The 19,571-nt window shown below is 38.0% G+C and overlaps 1 protein-coding gene across 1 annotated transcript; it reads right to left on the bottom strand.

Moving 5' to 3' along the window:
- Positions 1 to 10,828: 10,828 nt before the first annotated feature.
- On the bottom strand, positions 10,829 to 17,594 carry Cbr-snt-1 (the record flags this gene model as incomplete). Its single annotated transcript, XM_002630387.1, has 9 exons — positions 10,829 to 10,931; positions 11,794 to 11,897; positions 11,990 to 12,123; positions 12,477 to 12,594; positions 12,637 to 12,810; positions 13,000 to 13,296; positions 14,583 to 14,764; positions 16,163 to 16,260; positions 17,473 to 17,594. 9 exons carry the CDS (start codon positions 17,592 to 17,594, stop codon positions 10,829 to 10,831), a joined length of 1,332 nt encoding a protein of 443 aa, XP_002630433.1.
- Between the last annotated feature and the right edge of the window lie 1,977 nt (positions 17,595 to 19,571).

Genomic DNA, 19,571 nt, shown 5'->3' with positions numbered 1-19,571 from the left:
TCACAGAAATCCGAAAAATCGAAAAAAAGGCCGAAACATAATTGCGAAAATGCATGCTGCGCCTTCAAAGATTTTGCTACCGGACCTAAGCTCCGCCCACCTCCGAATTTTCGGCATTGAAATTAAACCAGAGAATAGATTTTTTCAGAGCATCTGTTGAGCTTTGACGGCTAGATTATTTAGATATTTGAAAAAGTGATATTTTTGCCAAACCAGATGCACGTAGATAGGTCTTATTTCAGGAAAGACAACGCATAATCGTTCTAAAATATATATATTTAAAGAGCTTTGTGCAATACTCTAGGTCTTTGAGCTTAGTAAGTAAATTTTCCAGCTGCTTTTCTTTATATATCGGATCATAAGAGAGAAAAAAAATACGTCTCAAATTCATAAATTCATCTTCCTGTAGATTATTTTCCTCCTTCTTCTTTTTTCTGTGTAATCTTGAAAACATATGTCTATCTGTTTGCAGCTGTGTTGTGATGTACTTAAACCTAATGATAACACACAAAAGCAAACAAAAAAGATTATCAGTGGTTATTAGTTGCGGTCCCAATGTAATTCATTCAGAAATTAGGGGGTTTACCGCCTTCTCTCGGCCGAGAACATTTGTTCAAAAAGATGGGCAATAAGAGAGATTTGAGAGATGGAGAAAATGAGGAGAAGAAGAAGGACCGGCTAATATTAATTATTCATGAACCCTTCCTTGCCTCTTCATCTTAGCAGTCACAGAATGTGTCAATGGAGGGGCAGAAGTGGGAGGAGGAAAAAGAAGATGACTAGGTACCAGTTGGCATTGACCTGACACGGAAAACCCCTAGGGGGGAGACCTTCTTTTGAATGGAATTCAAAAAAGTGAGAGTTCTGAAAAAAACAATTCTGAAAAGAAAACAAGATTCTTGGTTTGCACTGCTCCAAGCTCCGTCCCCTTCTTCCCATTCCAGAGCCTCCCCACCACTTCTCCCTCTCTTTTTTCTCATCCCGAACACGACCCATAAATATTATAAATAGTTTGTTGGGGGGTGAACGAAAAGAGAACGGAAGAAGGACACACGAGGGATAGGAAGGGGTAGAAAACCGATGAGCGCATTAGATATCCGAAAACCGAGAGAAAATTGAGAAGAAAAAGAAGAAGAAGAAGGCGAAACGAAACAAACTGGGAGGGAGGGGAAGGGTGATTTTAGAAAGAAGAAGAAGAAGCAAAAAACGATGAACCCTTCGGATTATGTTCCAGAATGTTGCGCCACGTGTCAAGTGTATTAGCAATGAGACGACAAAAAAACTAGTAGTGGTTCTAGACAAAGTGTCGGTTCGGGTTGACACTTGACAAATGACGATTGGCATCTGGCGGCTTCTTGGCCGATCGCCAGAGAGAGAGAGACTGAGAGTCATTTGCTGGCTGTTTGATGTGTCAAAACAGATGGGTTATTGGTCCGATGGGGATTTACAGAAGATGAGGGAAATATAAGGGGGAATCAGAAGAAGAAAAAGCTCTGAAAGAACGGAAAAAAAATAGACAAAGATTCCAGATCTGACATGTGATGATGATGATGATGATGATGATGATGATGATGGTGGAGGTGGAGGTGGGATCGGATGATACGGTTTTCAGTGTTTGCTCTCTGGAAAAAAGATCGCGTGAACCGGAAATTTCGAGAAATTTGGAAAACACGAGAAGATTAGAGTTGGCTGATTCGGGGAAAGCGTTTTCAAGTTCCCAGATTAGAATGAATTATTTCAGAAGTATTGGGGCAGATGTTTTCAATGAACTTATGAGGTTTAACTACGAATTAACTACACTTTAGAATTATGACTCGAAACCAAAAGAATTTCAGAGGATAAGCTGGAATCCGTTAATCCTTGGAACAACAAGAACAAAACTGAAACTACAATATCTGTTCCCCTAAACCGAAAGTTAGAGAGCCGTCTGTAAATGTGTGAAAAACGCGTTTTTCAGGTGATTTAGATCATTTTTTGGAATGGCTGTAAGAGATTGGCTGTAATGTGTCGGATCACTTTGAAAATTATGGAGGGTGTAAAACCGACCTAGATTGAAAACTTTGCAATTACAGAGTTTTTTGAAAATTCCTAGATTTTCAGCTACTTGCCGATTTCTGAAAGATACCTGCTTTTTTTCAAAAAAAAAGGCCAAAAATGGGTTTTTTTAGAAATCGACAAATATCTGAAAAACTACACATGATTTTTCAAAAAATTCTGTAAATGCAAAGCTTTCACTCTAGGTCTGTCTATGACCTCCAAAATTTCCAAAGTGATCCAAAACTTGACAGGCAAGCTCCAGACTCTCGAAAATGGTCAAAATATGGCCGGCACTGTATTGAAGATCTATGTTTTCAGTTTGGTTTGAACACCACTTCGTAAATAGGATCTCCGATTTCTGATCTACTGCCACATCTTCTTCCAGTTCATGTCCTCTTCAACTTTTTGTTCTTCTTCTTCTTTTTCTACATCATTATTTTCCTTTTTCTTTTCTTTTTTCATCTACATTCATTCTTCTCCGCCACCGCTGCAGCATTTCACGTCACACATTGTTATCACCAGTCATCTATCAGATAGGCGCCCCGTATTATTGTTGAATTGGGAATGGAAATGTGGAAGTGTGAATGGGGCGGATAGAAAGTGACACAGAGAGGGAGAGAAGAAACGATTGATGAAAAGAATTGCAATGGACACGAAGAGAATGAGAGACGATGAGAAGAGATCCCAAGAAGAAGAAGAAGAAGCTGCAAAAAGAAACACCCCATCCTAAACGAGGATGTCATGGTTTGCAGACGGAATGAACACGGGATCTAGAAGATTCTGGAAAAAAAGGAGAATAGCTAGAGTCGGAAGTCCAAGAATTCCTTCCCACGCTCCAGGAAAAGTTAATTAAATCAGAAAAATTTTTCGAACCAAGGTTCCCTTTGTTTTTGGATTTTCAAGTTCAGCTGTGAATATTAAACTACTGTACCCTGAAATGCTGGCGAAGACCTTGATCCCTGGACAATCTAATTTTTCAGGATCAAAAGATCTACATCGCTCAAGGCTTGAAGAGCCATAGCTCAAATCTAGAATTTCAACCAGTGATATTCGGATTGTCGGAAATTGCGGAATTTCAAAATATTCCGATATCAAAAATTGCGGAATTTTGGAATACCAAAATCCCACTTTCCCCTCACAACAATGCGAAAATTTAAAGACAGAATTCGAAAATGCAAAATAAATGAAAAATGACATAGTCCAAATTTCTCTATTCTGAGAAAAAATCTGTAAAATACCGGTCGGAATTTTCGGAATTCCGAATTCCGCTCCGAACATCCCTATGTACCCTGAAAAGCTAGCGAAGACCTTAATCTTCGAATATTCTAATTCTTTTTTAAAGATCAAAAGATCTAGCTTCAGTGTTGCAAACTTTTAGGCTCCCAACGTCCTTGAAATAATTTCTACTCAAAAAAAACTCAAAAAACTAGATATTTACATTCTTATGAACTTGTGTGTTTTGTCTTTAACAAGATCTTTATAAAATTCTTTATAAAATTCCCCGACAAGCCCAATTAACGACTTGCAATAACTGAATTCTATTTCAGTTCGTTTATTGTCGGGTCGCCCCGATATAATCTAGTCATTTAATCTTATCAAAAAAAGCCATTCATCAATTCCCCTTATCACCTGTGTCACTTTGTTTGATACTTTGGTTCTGGGAAAAATTCGAGATTTCTGTTTCCAGAAAACACAATCTATTATTCGGTCTCTATGCCACTTTCATTTTCCCCTAATCCATCTACCGTAGTACACGAAAAGGGTGAAACTACGTCATTCAAGTATTTATCTCCAAGGTCATAAATCAACCCCTTGTAACTCTAGACATTGATGAAGAAGGAGAACAGCTGACCCCTCTTTTTGAACCCCCTGTCCTGAACGGAGGCTTCTGTGAAAAATAAGAAGAAGAAGAAGAAAAAGAAAAAATACAAAAAGAGAGAAGAAGTTCAATGCCATCGCATTGGGAATTAACCTAATTAAATGTTTTACTTCCGAACAGATCATTCCGAAAAGTCGTCAATCTCATAGGATCAGCCGATGGCGGTGAAGGGCGGCTAAATTGAAAGGAAAAGAGAGGATGAGACATAAAAACGCTTGTCGTTTTTTTTCTCTCTCTCTCTCTCTCCCCCCTCCCACCTTCTTCTTCTTCGTCTTGAAGCGTATCAGCTGGCGGACATTCTTCTGGAGGATGACGAGGGATTTTTAAGACTCCAAGAGGAGTTCTGAAAATCAACCATCCAAACTTTTCTAGTAGTTGTTGTTGTTGTTTTTTGTTGTTGCTTTCTTTTTTTTTTAGTTTTTAGTTCGAGATGAGGAACACACCAAAAGAAGGGGGAGGTGGATTAGATTAGATTAGAACATCTCATGAAAAAATTATAAGATCTCAGTAAGCAACTGCATATCATGTTGAAACATATCATGATTCTCATGATCTTTGAAGCTCTATTCCCTCTAATTTTTCCAAGAGAAGACACTTATTCTTCAGGTTCCAAGGGCTACCGTAACCCATTCGAAAACTTTCACATCATCGTCGACATCATCATTGTCGTAATCGTCATCTCTCTCTCTCTCTGTGAGTACCCAGCGGCCAAAAAAAGAAAAGAAATAGAAAATAGGAGCGTAGGGGCGGGCGACGACGCCGATGGACGACTCATAAATCGAGGCATCCGCGCCAAGCAGCGGATGGACGGACGACAACACCCGGGGCACGAAGAAAGAATAAGAATGAGGGAGCGGTTTTTTTAGTTTGAAAAATGAAGAGGGCAACTACGATAGGCCACATGTTGAAACTTGTGGTGAAACTTGAACAGACAGAGTAGCACCAGGTTTTCCGGGAGATAGGAGGTGGTTGAGGGATTCGGGGATTTTTGATTTTAATTTTATAGAATTTTCAAATTCAGAGAAAAAATCGCCAAGGCTTTTCCCATAACCTATGTATTTCTGGAATTTGGAGCATTTTTCCGGATATTTTTACTCAAAGTTCAACAAAGATGAAATTACCGCATTTCCTCTGATAGAAGCCCATCCAAACAGTCTACTTTGAGCTGAATTATCTCGGCTTCTATAAGAGATATCAAAAATATGTCCATTGATAAAATATGTGTGATATTATATTAGGTTGGCGGGAAAGTCTTTGTCACTCTGTTTGTTTAATCACTGTTCTCGTATATGGAGGCTGTGTATGATATCGACTCTAGTGAATAACAAGGTGATAAGAACCTTCCATATAAACAAGTCCCCATCTCCTTCCCTGCTCCTCATCTGTAATTGAAACGATATGTTTGTTCCCACTGCTATTCACATCAGACATGTTTTGATTTACCTCTTCCTATCTCACACCACGATGAAGGATTCGGAAACTTTCTTGAAGAATGTGTACAACACACATCCCCTCACTACAATACTATTCGCAATTGGTTCCATCGTTTCGAAAAAGATGACTTCTCGCTCGATGAAAAGGATCGCTCTGGGAGACCCCGTGAGTTGGATTTGGACAAGCTGAAGCACGCATTGCAATCGGATCCATTTCAATCTAGCCGTGAACTAGCTGTCACATTCGGAGTTCACCATAGCACAGTCCTTGAAGGTTTGAAGTCTCTTGGAATGAGAAAACTTTTTGGTCGATTCATACCTCATCACCTGACTCAAGCCAACCTTGACCGCCGAGTCGACGATTCGATTACTCTTCTCACTCTCCACGCGGGCGATCGATGGCTGGACCGGCTAATAACCGGAGATGAGAAGTGGGTCTCCTACGATAATCACCACAGGAAATCCCAGTGGGTTGGAGAAGGAGAGAGCCCACAGGATGTCTCCAAACCCGACCTTCATCCGAAAAAAGTTATGCTCTCTGTGTGGTGGGGAGTGGACGGCCCCATCTACTGGGAACTTCTGCCCGAGGGCAAAACAATAACTGGAGACCTCTACACTACTCAACTACGAAACCTCAAGAAAGCAGTCGACCGTTCGGCCCTGAAAGACAAGAAAGTGTACTATCAACATGATAACGCTCGCCCACATGTTTCGAAACAAGTGAAGCAGGAGCTGATGGGATATGGATGGAATGTTCTCCCTCACCCCCCGTATTCTCCTGATCTTGCTCCTTCCGACTATTGGTTATTTGGCGATATGACACGTGCCTTCGAAGGAAGAAGCTTCAATTCCCGTGGAGCGGTCGAAGCGGCACTCAAACAATACTTTGCCTCACGCCCGGCTGGATTCTACCGCAATGGAATCCATAAATTGAGGGAACGTTGGAGACATGTTGTTGATAATGATGGACAATATAATTAATTATTCGGTTATTTTTTCTTTGAGAAATAAACTATTGAAAAAGTGACAAAGACTTTCCCGCCAACCTAATAATGAACAATTTGTCAGTTGACAAATTTTTTATATCTTTGACATTAACCGAGATAAATTAGCACAAAGTTTAAGACTAAAAGGGGGGGGGGGCGGAGGCTCTTCAATTACAGGTTTTATGCTGGTTTTTTGACAACTCATCAATTTTGAAAATTGACGTAGAACCTTCTAGAATTCTAAAAACACTTTTATATTTTCAGACCCAAATATTTACTCTCTTGTCACTCCGAGATTTGTTCTCTGGTCACTGAGATCTTTGAATTTCCTGCTGAAATATTAATGAGAGACCTCAAAGTTGTCTTCTGCAATTTATATACCAACCGTTTTTTTTTCGATGAATTTTAAATTTGATCAAGAAACACGGAACTCACTTTTAGTTCCTTTAACCCAATTTATTTCTAATTGCTTTTCTTATTAAGCTGTTTTTCTATTTATTCCCTAATGATTAGCAATGTGACGTGTGGGGATAAAATGAGAAGATGTACTAACTTTCTTTCTTTGTTTTCGTTGTCGCTTTAATTTTCTCTCCTTCTTCTTCTGTTTTCTCTTTCGAACTCTCCGCCCACAAATTGCATTTATTTGATGGGCAGACCCGAGGCGCATCGCCTCGTTTCCCGTCGGCTAAGAAAAAAGGAATAAAAAAGCTTGCGGATTTGAAATGAGATGTTTTATGTAGTTGGTCGTGTGGTACTACGAAATAACGAACACCAAAAAATGTGAACCTAAAGAAAAGAAAAACTGGCTTCATTCCTGAAATTTTTTAATCTTACCTAGCAACATTGTTTAATCGTCGGAAATTTTCAAACAATCATCTTTAAGCGGAGTTCCCTCATTTTCTGAAAAAGATACCAAAAAGTGGTCAACTAACAAAATGTTTATCATAAAATCTAAAGTATTTTCTCAGTTGATTTTTGATATCTTTCACAGGAACCGAGATTAATTAGCTCAAAATTTGACGGTTCATTCTATTAGAGTATTTACGGTAACCTTCTTTTTTATCAGTTCATTCTCCAAACCAGTGGAATACTGTAGCTCTCCACTTTCTTAAATGTTATTGCAGCAGCCAAGTTGTCTGAAAATTAGATCTCTGACTTTGTTAAGATAAACATCCCATGATGCCGTTCGATTCTTCATTTTTATATGCTGGAACCTAATTTTACAATTTTTTGATTTTTTTGCTGGTTACCTGAATAACCCGATCTATATTGTCACGGTGAACCAAGTGTCATTTTTTTCGTGAACCTTTTTTTCCAACAACCAAATCGGTGTGACCCCCGTGAAACCCTAACGAAATGAGAACAATGTCCAGGATTCAGAAAGTTGAGAGAAAAATCAGAATTAGTTTCCAACGTTAAAGTTGCAGGATCTTGCAGGATCTTCTTGGCTTCCATGATGTCCCCCTCCCCCTCCCACAACTTCCACAACTCCTAGGACGGTTTCGAAGGCAGTTTCCAGGATTGTCACGATTCGAATCAAGATGGGAGAAAAGGCAGAGTAAGATGAAAGGTGGGAAAATAGGAATGGGTAAAGTTTCAAAACTTTAAAGTTGCAGGGAACACTTGGACTCCGGGACCAACTTAGAGAAGTACGGGGACATTTCGCAGAGCTGAGATTGGCACGATTCGAATCAGGACCACATATGCAGCGAAGAAAAAACAAAAGTAAAGGTGAGGAAATGCGATTTTTTTGAGTTTTGAAATTTTCCCAGAATTCGGAAGACTAAAGGAAAATCGTTATTAAGCTTAAGGTGTTTAAGTTGCAGAAAATGGTTGGTTTCCGGAATGCACCACCTTCCAGGACTTTGAGGACATTATCAGGATTGGCAGGACTCACATCAAGATGACAGAAGTATTGGGAACAAAATGAAAAGTGAGGAAATGGGATTTTTATTCAAAATTACAGTTGATTGGGGAAATGAGAATTTTCAAAAGTAAACTTTTCAAAAATTGTATTTTCCGTACCTCTGAATTGAAATTTTTCATTTCAATTAACCAAAGCTGAAAAGCATTTAGAGACAACATTTCATTTCAGAAGTAAAAAAATACAACTTGCTAGAAAATGTTGTACCCCCGAAACATGGATATTGGCTTGGAATGACCTAGAAGGGGAAAAATTGAGGGAAAAAGCGATTCCTGGACTCTCGAATCCGTTACTAGGTCGGTTCACGAACAAATGAATTCCTTTTGAGATTTTTGAATTTTAGTTTTTTATTAACGCACGAGGAAAGCGGTCCCTGGATCCATGAATCCCTGGGTCTCTGGATCCTGGTCTCTGGAAATTTCCAAAAATTACTACAGGGTGTGGCAAAAGCCTGGTAACCAAAGTTTGACGCAAGCTGGCGCGCGCTGACGCACTTTTCGTGTATTGATTTTATGCTCATGTTGTTCCCCGTCTCTTCATTAGTAAATGGGCAAAGTTTCATGTTCCTATCTCAATTTTTACGAAGATCGCACTACTTTCTGTACGCCTTCTTCAGTTTTTCCTGTTTTTATTCCGGATCCTTGTGAGCAAGGTCAGTGGGCCAGGAATATTACTTCTAAGTCATGATGTCTAAGTCATCGTGTTATCAAGCTCGCAAAATTGAACTACCCAAGAAGATGTATAACCGTGTTCAGCAAAAAGTGCAAAACCAAATCTTCCAACTTCATCCCCGAAAAGAATGGCCTGTCTCGAGTCAGACGACAATCCGATTGGAATTTCGGTGCTTGAAACTTTTAGAACCTATGTTCAAATTTATTTTTACATGTTTTTGGGTGCTCTCAAAAATTCTTTTACCACGGAACGAGACAGTTTGCCCACAGACCACCCCGTGCCGCGCCAAAGACGCTACCCAAAGATGTTGAGCCCCGCGATCTGAAACAGAGCTACCAGAAACAAAAAACTATAATTTAATTTAGTTACAAATCTCTTTGATAAAATCCTGTCAAAATTTGACCCGGATTGAATTATTTTCCGAAAAGTTATGATTTCTTCTTTTGGTTACCAGACTTTTGCCCCACCCTGTACAATTTCGAAAAATGAGTATTAATAGAATGGTAGAGAAAATTAAAAAAATTGTCATAAATATGTTTGATTTCAGGATCCGAATGTCACTGGAGAGGAGATATCGAGTCGCCGTCGTGATGTCAGAACTCTGTGTGAACTTTATTTTTTGTGATTTCTTTCTTCTTAGCTTCTTTTGCGCGCTTTTCATCCTTCGCCTATGATTCTCCGGGATGTCGTCGGGTTGTTGGAAGCAGGGCACGGACAGTGCGTTATCCGTTCTCTGGCCATTTTTGTCTGTCCGTTATCCGTATCTGTTGTCTATCGAAAAATTTTTCAGTCCGGTTTCAATCACTATCGTTAAGTCGCAGCCGTTGTTTGTAGTAGGTTTTCCGGTGTCCGGTGTAGTCGTAGTCTTTGTTCTTCCACTTTTTGTGTCGGTTCTTCTGGTGGTGTCCTTTGTTGTTCGATAATTTTAAACAGTTTGGGAAACGTATTTTGAGAGTTTGTGGTATCTTGGATGAAATTTAACAGATCTAAAAATGTTTCAATAAACTTTAAAACTTTCAATAAATGATGTATCCTGGAAATTTTTTCTAAAGTTAACTGCGGTGTTTTTCTGAACTGTTCAAAGTTAGAATCATTGATTGTGATTGCAACAGGCAAATCAAGTTTTCTTCCATTATAAATTCAGCGTATTTGATTTCCACTACAGTAACCTGGAGATTTGTTTGCAAAAGAATATTATTCATTCTGCTATTCATCTAAAACTTGCTCTGAAACAACGCTTCAAAAACTCCCATCGTTTATTCGTGTGCTTTTTTTCGTTGTACGGTTTCTTGAACAAAAATCACAGGGTACAGTAGTCGAGTCCGAACCTATTGAATAAACTTTAAAATTAGCTTTCGAGTTTGAGAATATAGGAATTTCGAAATTTTTTGAGGTTTTCGAATCTCGGAATTTAGGGTTCTATTTCATTTATGTCCTGAGAGCATTAAGTTATATTATTTATTAAAATAAAATTTAAAGTGAACGCCTGAACGATATAATTTTAATTTTGTCTGCAGATCTGACAAAAAGAAGAAGCATTCCCTTTGAAATAGACATCTAGTGAATAAATATATGGGAAAAAAGTCAAAAATAAATTAAGAAACATGTCGGGGGTTTGGAGAGGAGTATATATTTATAAATTAGTTTCATTGCCTTGGCACTGAAATCGACTACTCATATCTACACATTATTAAAATTGAAAAAAAAAAACAGACGGAAGGAAGAAACATATAAGTTTTTGATGTACTGTCAGCGACTAGATCTCATAGACATCGGGAAAAATGGGAATGCGTTTAGAAGTTTGAGAAGCAATATATAACATTTTATGAAAAAGTGAAAAATTTTGGGAGGAGATAAGGCAGGTAATTCGAATAAGGATGGTAAATGAAGCGAGGAATTATTTCTTCTCGTCCTTCTTATCACCTTCTTCCTCGACTGGTCCGAGAGTGTGCCATTGGGCAATTGGACGACGTGGAGAGGCCAGCATGTCCATCCAGTGCCTGAAAATTTTAAAATTAACTGAACATCTAGAAAATTAATTACCGTATTTCCTCTAATAGAATCTTAACCGTCAACTTTGAGCTCAATTATCTCAGTTTCTATAAGAGATAACAAAAATTTGTCAACATGATAAAATATTGGTGAAATTATGATGAATAACTTGTCAGTTAACGATTTTTTTATGTCTTTCGCAGAAATCGAGAAAATTGAGCTCAAAATTGACGATTTGATTGGGCTGATATTAGAGGAAATACGGTAACTTTAGAATTAACATGACAAAATTCTTCATTCAGATCAATCAATCTTCAAAGTTTCGTTTTCTATTTTAGAATCTTGGATATTTGGAATTTCAGAATCATTCCCAATTGAATAAATTACAGGACTCTTTGGAAGTGGAAATACGACTTCTCCTAATTTTTAAAATTTCAAGAGTCGGTTCTGGATTCTTCTGGATCTTCCTAGATTCTTCTGGATTTTTTTTTGTATAACCTGCGTTAGAAGGGCCTCTTTGATAGAATCGCCCCTCTAATAGGAGGGCCTCCTTCAAAATATTTTTTTAAAATAAAATTTTCCGTATTTTTCAATGAAAAATATTTTTGAAATTGCAAAATTACACAGAAATTTTGGAAACACTCTTTTGAGCTCAAAAACTCGCTCGTTGCAAGAAAAATTTCGGAAAAATGATATGAAAAATAGAAGGGCCCCTGTAATAGAAAAGCCTTCCTTTGGAACAATAGAAGAGCCGGTTCTTCTAAGCAGATTTTACGGTATGTCTTGATCCTTCTGAATAGGTTTAAACATTCCTGGATCCTTTTGGATCCTTCTAGACCCTTCTAGACATCTCTAGACACAAATACCAACCTGAGCTCGGCACCAGTTCCGTTACATCCAAGAAGACACCGTCCAATAGCGTCGTTTGATCCGAGTTTATCATAATCCATCACAGTAATCATAAGGGACACTTTCTGAAACAAACACACCATTTTTGGCCCGCCCATAATCAGTTAAAAATCATCGGAAACGTTAGCTAGACATGTTAGAAAAAAGCGTTATCCACCTGAATTTGTTCGAAAGGCACTTCGAAGCTGAACGACTCGTTATAGTAGGGATTAAGAGTGCACTTCTTGATCGACGTCTTCTTCTTTTTCAATCGTTTTCCGCCTTGCATTAACACGATTTTCACATATGGATCTGAAAGAAACCCCAAGAAAATGTTAGATAATCAGTTAGATGGTTGAAAAGCCGAAAGAAGAGGGAGAGTGTCAGTTTTCTCGGTTAAAAAAGCCATTCTTGAATTTCTGCTTCACCGAAATGTCACCTTCATCTTGTGCAGTGGCAGCTTGTCAAACACAAAACTCTCATTGTAATAGGGATTTAATGTGTTTCTTTTGATACTCGTTTTTTTCTTCTTCAGCCTCTTCTTCTTATCCTCACCGAACATTTCCAACTTCACATATGGATCTTATAATTTCAAAATATTCAACTTTCAGATTTTTTTCTGGTTTTTCCGTTAGAAATAAAAACTCTAAGCTCTGAAAAGTTACCTGAAAGACCACCGACGTCCATTTTCTTGAGATTTTTGGCTTCAAGAACGACGACAGTCAGCTTTCCAGCAGTTGGAACGTATCGGAGAGAGAAGCAGATGTCTCCGAGACTCTTCTCCTGAAATGTTTATCATTTTTGTGTTTTTATAAGAATCCTTACGGCTTCTTTGTCATCTGGAGGTGGTGCGATATCCTTCCACTCTTCAATAACCTGACCCAAATCGATCTTTCCCAGTGGAATCAGAACTTGTCCGATTTGATCGTGCTTACTGAATCTGTCGAAATCGTAAATGGCAAATACGAGGGTTTTGGCAGTGATTTCATTGAATGCTACCTGAAAAAACGTATTATTTAAAATATTCAGAGCTACTTGCACTTTAATCTTAATCATCTCAATTTCTATTTAAAAAATGTGTCAGCTGAAAAATGATTGTCATAATATAACCAACATTTTATCAGTAGACAGATTTTTGGTATCTCTTACAGGAACCAAGATAATTTTTTTAGCCAAACAAAATCTTACTTTGAAGATGAAAGTCTCGTTGAAGACTGGATTCAAAGTCTTGCGATGCACTTTCGTTTCGACTTTCTTCTTCTTTTCTGGCAAGAGATAAAGTTTGACATATGGATCGGAAGTTCCTGACATGTCCATTCCTGGCAAGTCTTCGGCTTGAATCACAGTTACGGTGAGTTGTCCTTGTTGGAAATCATAGTCAAGTTTGTATTGTATCCTTCCTAGTTTGACTTCTTCTTTCTCCTCGGCTTGAGCCTTCTCGTTCTGTTCCATTGCGTCTCCGAGCTCTTCCAAGTCTTGAGCCATCTGAAATTTGTTGAATGTGCTATGTTTAGAATTTTCAAGCCATCTTAATAGAACGTTTAATACCATTTCTCCAATAGCTTTTTTTCGTGGAATAATTTATGAATCATACTTGGAAACGGATCAAAAACGGACTCTGTCGGACTCTGTCGTAGCTTCTTTTAGGAACAATGTTTTTTGATCAACTGAATTCAATGTCATAGTATTCAATGAGTACTACAAAATGATATTATTTAAAAAACTGTATCTTGACTATGAACTAAGTTACAAGCCATGAAACTGCCAATCGCAGCAAGATTGGACGTTTGAATTTCCTGGCCGAATGAAAACCTCACTTTCAAACCATCTTATTGAAACGTTTGAAACCATCTCTCTAATACTGTAAAACCTTTTATAGAAGAGCATCCACACTGCCAAATCTGAGCTCCATTATATCCATTCCTATGCTATATGTCATCTGATAAAATGTTTTTGATATTCCGATAAACAATTTGTCAGTTAACCACTTTTTGATATTATTTCTGTCTATTTTCAGTGCACGTTGCGGTTGCGAAAAAACAACAGTGGGCGGAGCTTCGCTCCCGCAGGGAAAACACTACGGTATTTTTCAGATTAATACATGCGCCTTTAAACCGTATCTCAAAGTTTATTCAATTTTTGGCTTTTTCTCTTACTTTTTCGCTTGTTTTTGTCTAATTTCGTCTAATTTTCATAAATCTTTAATTTATTCCCGTTATATAATAGAAAAACAGCCAAATATGGGCCCAAAATAAATTTAAAAAGTCCGAGGTACGGTTTGAAGACGCATGCATTAATTTGTTGTTTTCGCTGCTCTACCGACGTGGCGATTTTGAGTAAATTTTCGTGCATTGAAAATAGACAGCAGTAATATCTTCTATGCGAACCGAGATAAATTGATTCAAAGTTAGGAGGTCGGCACCCGACAGCGTAGCTCAACCGGTAAGTATATATCTCAATTCCTGTGAATGATATGAAAAATATGTCAACTAACAAAAAATGTTTGAAATTTTGATAAGCAATTTATCAGTTGACAACTTTTTCATATCTTTAACAGGAACCGAGAAAAACTGGCTCAAAGTTAAATGTTCTGGCTCTTCTGGTTTTACGGTTGTAACTTTTTTACGGAATAATTCATGGTTTTTCATCTAAATTCTATTACAAATTCTGACATCTTCATCGTCTTCTTCTTCAAAGATTTCACTTCTCTGGCCTTGGGAGCCCTGAACTTTCCCCTTTTTGATATCCCTGGAGGCCCCTAAAAAACATACCCCTTGAATATTTTTACCATCCACAACATCTTGTCCTTTTCCAAAGAATCCCTTCAATCCACCCTTTTTGTTCTTCTCTCCGTGTCGTTTCTTTCCGAATAACTTGCGAATGATGAAGAAGGCGCACGCGAGCACGAAGAAGATGAATACGATTCCGAGGAAGACGAACGCCCATTCAGGCACTGCAATTTGAAAGGATATTGGTCATTTATCTTCTTTTTTAGACTACTTTTCTCTCTCTCTCTCTCTCTCTCTCTCTCTCTCTCTCTCGTTTTGGTTAATGAACAGATGAACCTTGTAGCCCCTATATTTTTTATATATACCCAGAAAAATATCCCTCCCTTATTTTTTTTCTTCTTCTTCTTTTAATTATTTTCGTCCACACCACACCGAATGTTTGTTGTCCATTCGAGAGCAGTCAACTCATAAACGAACTACTTTTCCCCCATTCGTTTTGGTGTGTCCGGTGATAAATGTGTTATTGTTCTTCTTCTTTAATTTTTCTTTCGCCCCGTCCCAAGAGACATTCACCCCACTTTTTTTGGCACATGCTCTTCTTCTTCTTCTTTTTTGGTCCCTCCTTCAGGATGGGGTAGAAGCATACACGTCAATGCTGAATACTACTTTCTCTCCTCTTTTTTGTATACTCGAGAGTAAAAAAAATCTAAAATATTCAATGCTTTAGGAGGAGAAGAATAGGGGGATGTGTCTCCGTCGGTTGCCCCACCAGAAAATATCAAATTACAATCGACAGCCTAGGAGCTGTGAAGCCTAGAAGCTGTGAAAACGAGGAGCCTGGAAGGAGGCATGGGGGCGATTTGGAAGTTCAAAAATTGAAAAAGAATGGAGTATGAAAATATTGGAAAAGCTCAAAAAACTATTGGGGAATGTCTATTTAAAGGTTTTGAGCCGATACCTGTAACAGAAGGGCTGTCACGTTTGAGCTCAATTATCTCAGTTCCTAAGCAAGATATCAAAAATGTGTCAACTGACAAAACATTTCTGATATTATGATAAATAATTTATCAGTTGACCACTTTTTGATATCTTTGACAGGAGCTGAGATATATTGGCTCAAAGTTAAAAGTTAGGGAGCCCTTCTATTATAAGGGTCACGGTAGATCCCACTTGGGCAACTTGCCAAAACTTTGCATTTTGAAGATATTGTATCCACAAGTTATCTGAACATTGCCAACATGTCGTGGACCACGACGGTGCATACTGCTAATCTTTGATTAATCCTGCTTTTGTATTATTCACAAATAAAACAAGGAACAGTTACTTTCCTGCCAACCTAATATGTGAATGCAAAGTTTTCAATCTAGGTCAGTTTTATAACCTCCAAGATTTTCAGAGTGATCGGAAATCTGAAAGCCGAGCTCCAGACTCCGGAAAATGGTTAAAAATCAGCGGAAAGATAGGTCAATATACCGTGCGTCTGGGATTTAACTCTTGCTGAAACCCCCTTGAGAAGTTTTAAATATTAGCGGGGAATTTAAAGTCAGCTTCGTGAGCCATATATGTTTTTAGGGGCTTCAGTTTTTAATGATTTCCAGCTAAAAAAATGAAAAAAAACTCACTTCCAGTTTGCTGCATGACTTTCTCCTTTACAACGTCCTTTACATCTATAACTTTGTTCACAACCGCGTCCTTATACGTCTCTTTTGTCGTTGTTGCTCTGGAAATCGGGAGAAGAGGGTTGGTGACAGAAACATAAATCAATCGAAAAAAGGACACTTTTTCGTTTTCGTCGTCGTTTCACTTTTGCCTTGACATCACATAACATGTTTATGAGCGCTCACAGAAAGAGATATTTTTATGGTTCTCCATTTCTCTTTTCTCCGCTCTGTGCTTTTATGGATTTTTTTGGTTTCTCCGTTTTTCTTTTGTTTTCTGACAGATTGGAAAAAATTAAAAAATTTGATTTACGGCAAAGAATGTTTGGACTGAAATTGGGAATAAACTGTAAATACGCCCCCCCCCCCCGCTCCTCTAAAAGCATGCCACTCTATACTTACACTTTGAGCTCAATTATCTCAATTTCTGAAAAAGATATCAAAAATGTGCCAACTTATAAAATGTTGGTGATGTTATGACACACATTTTATTAGTTTACAGATTTTTATGTCTTCTGCAGGAACCGAAATAATTGAGCTCAAAGTGAGAGTAGAGGGTGACTTTTTTTCTGGTTTCGGACTGGAAATAGGCCTGAAAATCTCATTTGCAACAGGAATCAGAAACGTATGGAGTGTGTTTCAGAGAAAAGGAAAAATACATGCCAAAGTTTGTACTAGCATAAAATCCTAGTGAAGCCTTGTACTGGACTAAAATTTGAACCACAAAAAGTCGTCAATAAACTGGCCAAATTTCAAGTCATTTGATGAACTTTGAGCTGAGTCAGCGCTTGCCAAAATTGCTTCATCTCTTGAGAAGCACAGGAAAAATTATGCCATCAATCTTTGGACAATCATAAAAATACCTAGACTTGAGGAATCGATTTGATGATTGCAGCAGCTCTGAATCAAACGTAAAATTGTATTTCTACCACTTTTCGTGCTTCTAAGGTACTTATGTCCAAAGATATACCCCCTTTTTTTAGTCCGGAGGGGGGGGGGGGGGCAATTATGCGCCACACTGTAATTCTAGACGCAATTCTAGACGCTCAATTTTTTAAAAATCTGACAGTAATGAGGATTATAGGTTTTAGGATCGAAAGTGTTCGAAATTGTCGAAAAAGAGAGACGGCATCAAGGAGTATCGTGAATCAACCTAATCTATGGAGGCATACCTTCCTGATTCACATGTATAATCTCTTTGTTTTTCGACTTTAAAATTCTCCTTTTTTCCTTTTTTTGGTAGATTAGAAAACTCTTCTTTTTCCTAAACTTACACTTGCTTCACTGCTTGTGTCGTTGCTTCTTCTTCCATCGGTGTCTCATCCATCACGAATTCCTTGGTTAAATCCTTGTCCTCCTCCTCATCGCCACCCGACGAGAAGTCTAACTTCACCATGGTGACCTGAAATTTGATAATATATGAGAATAGAAAAAGGAGAAACAACGTTCGGTTATCCTGGGTTAAGCTAAAAAACGGGGCGGAGCCTAGAGAAAATGGGAAAAATGGGAATGTGTTTACAGAAGCGAAATAATTAGAATTTTCAGATAAAATTTTCATAATCTAAACTTCTAGGCGGGTTTTGTTTACTTTTCCAGAAAAAATATAGATTCTGAAACAAGACTGAGAAACAAGGGATGGGAAAATAGAGAAATGAGGTGGGTGGTGGATGGGAATCTTGAAAAAGAAGAGGAAAAATAGATGATTATGTATGACATGCTTAAATTATGACATCGGGATTTGTTTTTTCTCCCTCTCTTTTTTCATAATCCCATTATCTAAGGACGGCTCTTGATCATCATAACGTCACTGAAAAAAACAAAAGGTAAAGAAGTGAGATTTTTCTCAAAAAACTCCAAAAAATTGATATCCCATGGGTCATCGCTGGAGAGCACAATGCACGTCTTCTTTCTTTTTTATAAGATTCTGAGATTCTAAGATTCTCTCTCTCTCTCTCTCCCTCTCTCTCTCTCTCTCTCTCTCTCTCTCTCTCTCTCTCTCTCTCTCTCTCTCTCTCTCTCTTCCCAACAACACCGGTTGATGTCTATTGAAAGAGAGAGAGAGAGAGAAACTAGAAGTTTAGATTATGAAAATTTTAGTTTTTGTTTATCTTTTCAGAATTCGAATTTGAATTGAAGCTCTTTTTTATTGGCTTCTTTCCGTATTTTTCGTTTTCTGTTTTTTTTTTCATCCGCCGAACGATGACAAAAAACAGCTAGCCAATTGAAAAGCAACGAAAAAATAAAAATGAAGAAGACGTCGGAGCAAAGCATTGAATGATAATACGACTAGAGCAAGGAGGTGCCCAAAAAAGTTGATTGATTTTTTTCTTTTTTTTTTCGACGACGTCTTCTTCGGAAGTCGTTGAAGAAGACAAAAAAGGTGAAGAAGTGTGGGATGGAAACATGCAAATGCTCCGGAGGAGAAAGTGGAGGAGGTAGAGTCCCATGGCATTGAATAATGATTCTGCAGAATTCGATTTCTGGAGAGCCAGAGTGGGCATGGGAATATAATTTATTTTTAATTCAGGTGGGAGGGGGAAAATGGAAACTGAATTGTAGTAGCTCAGAATGGATTCTGATCGGTCTCAGGAGATTGGTAAATTAATTTCGAATTCGGAATTTTCGGAGAGTAAGTACTTGCGTAGATACCGTAAAACCTGTATTAGAAGGACCCCTCTAATAGAAGGGCACTCCGGAGGTACCTTGGAACAATAGAAAGACCATCCCTTCTAATAGAGTTTTTAAAGTAGGCTTGTTCACTGAATATCACTGTGGAAAATGCTACTGTTCATATACCGTACAACCTGTAATAGTAGGACCCCCACACGGTCAAATTTGAGCCCATTTATCGCAATTTCTAAGCAAGATATCGAAAATGTATCAACTGATAAAATGTTTGTGATATTGTGATGAACAATTTATCACTGAGCAATTTTTGATATCTTTAACAGTAACTGAGATAAATTGACTAAAAGACAGGTTTTACGGTACCCTGGAATGTCTAATTCTAAAAATGAGAAAAACTATTTTGAAAAACGCAGAAGGCAGTGATATCATTTTTCGACATTTAAAGGCTCATTGAAATTTGGTTCATTCTGAACTTTTAAAAATCAAAACTTTAATTTAGCAACTATCCCAATAGAGAGCCATTAAGCCAAACTGGCAGGAAACACCCTAATAGAAAGCCACTTTATGCTTGCACTTCGAGCCAATTTATCTCGATTCCTGTAACAGACATCAAAAATTGATCAACTGACAAAATATTTCTGATATTATGATAAACGTTTTGTCAGTTGACCATTTTTTGATATCTTTTATAGGAACCGAGATAAATTGGCTCAAAGTTACGGTAACTATTCTAACGACACAGAAT

Source organism: Caenorhabditis briggsae (genome assembly GCF_000004555.2).
Source record: "Caenorhabditis briggsae complete genome, chrII, whole genome shotgun sequence".
In the NCBI taxonomy this organism is placed as follows: Eukaryota; Metazoa; Nematoda; class Chromadorea; order Rhabditida; family Rhabditidae; genus Caenorhabditis; species Caenorhabditis briggsae.
The sequence above is the reverse complement of the archived record's forward strand: the minus strand, read 5'-3'. Positions and strand labels throughout refer to the sequence as shown.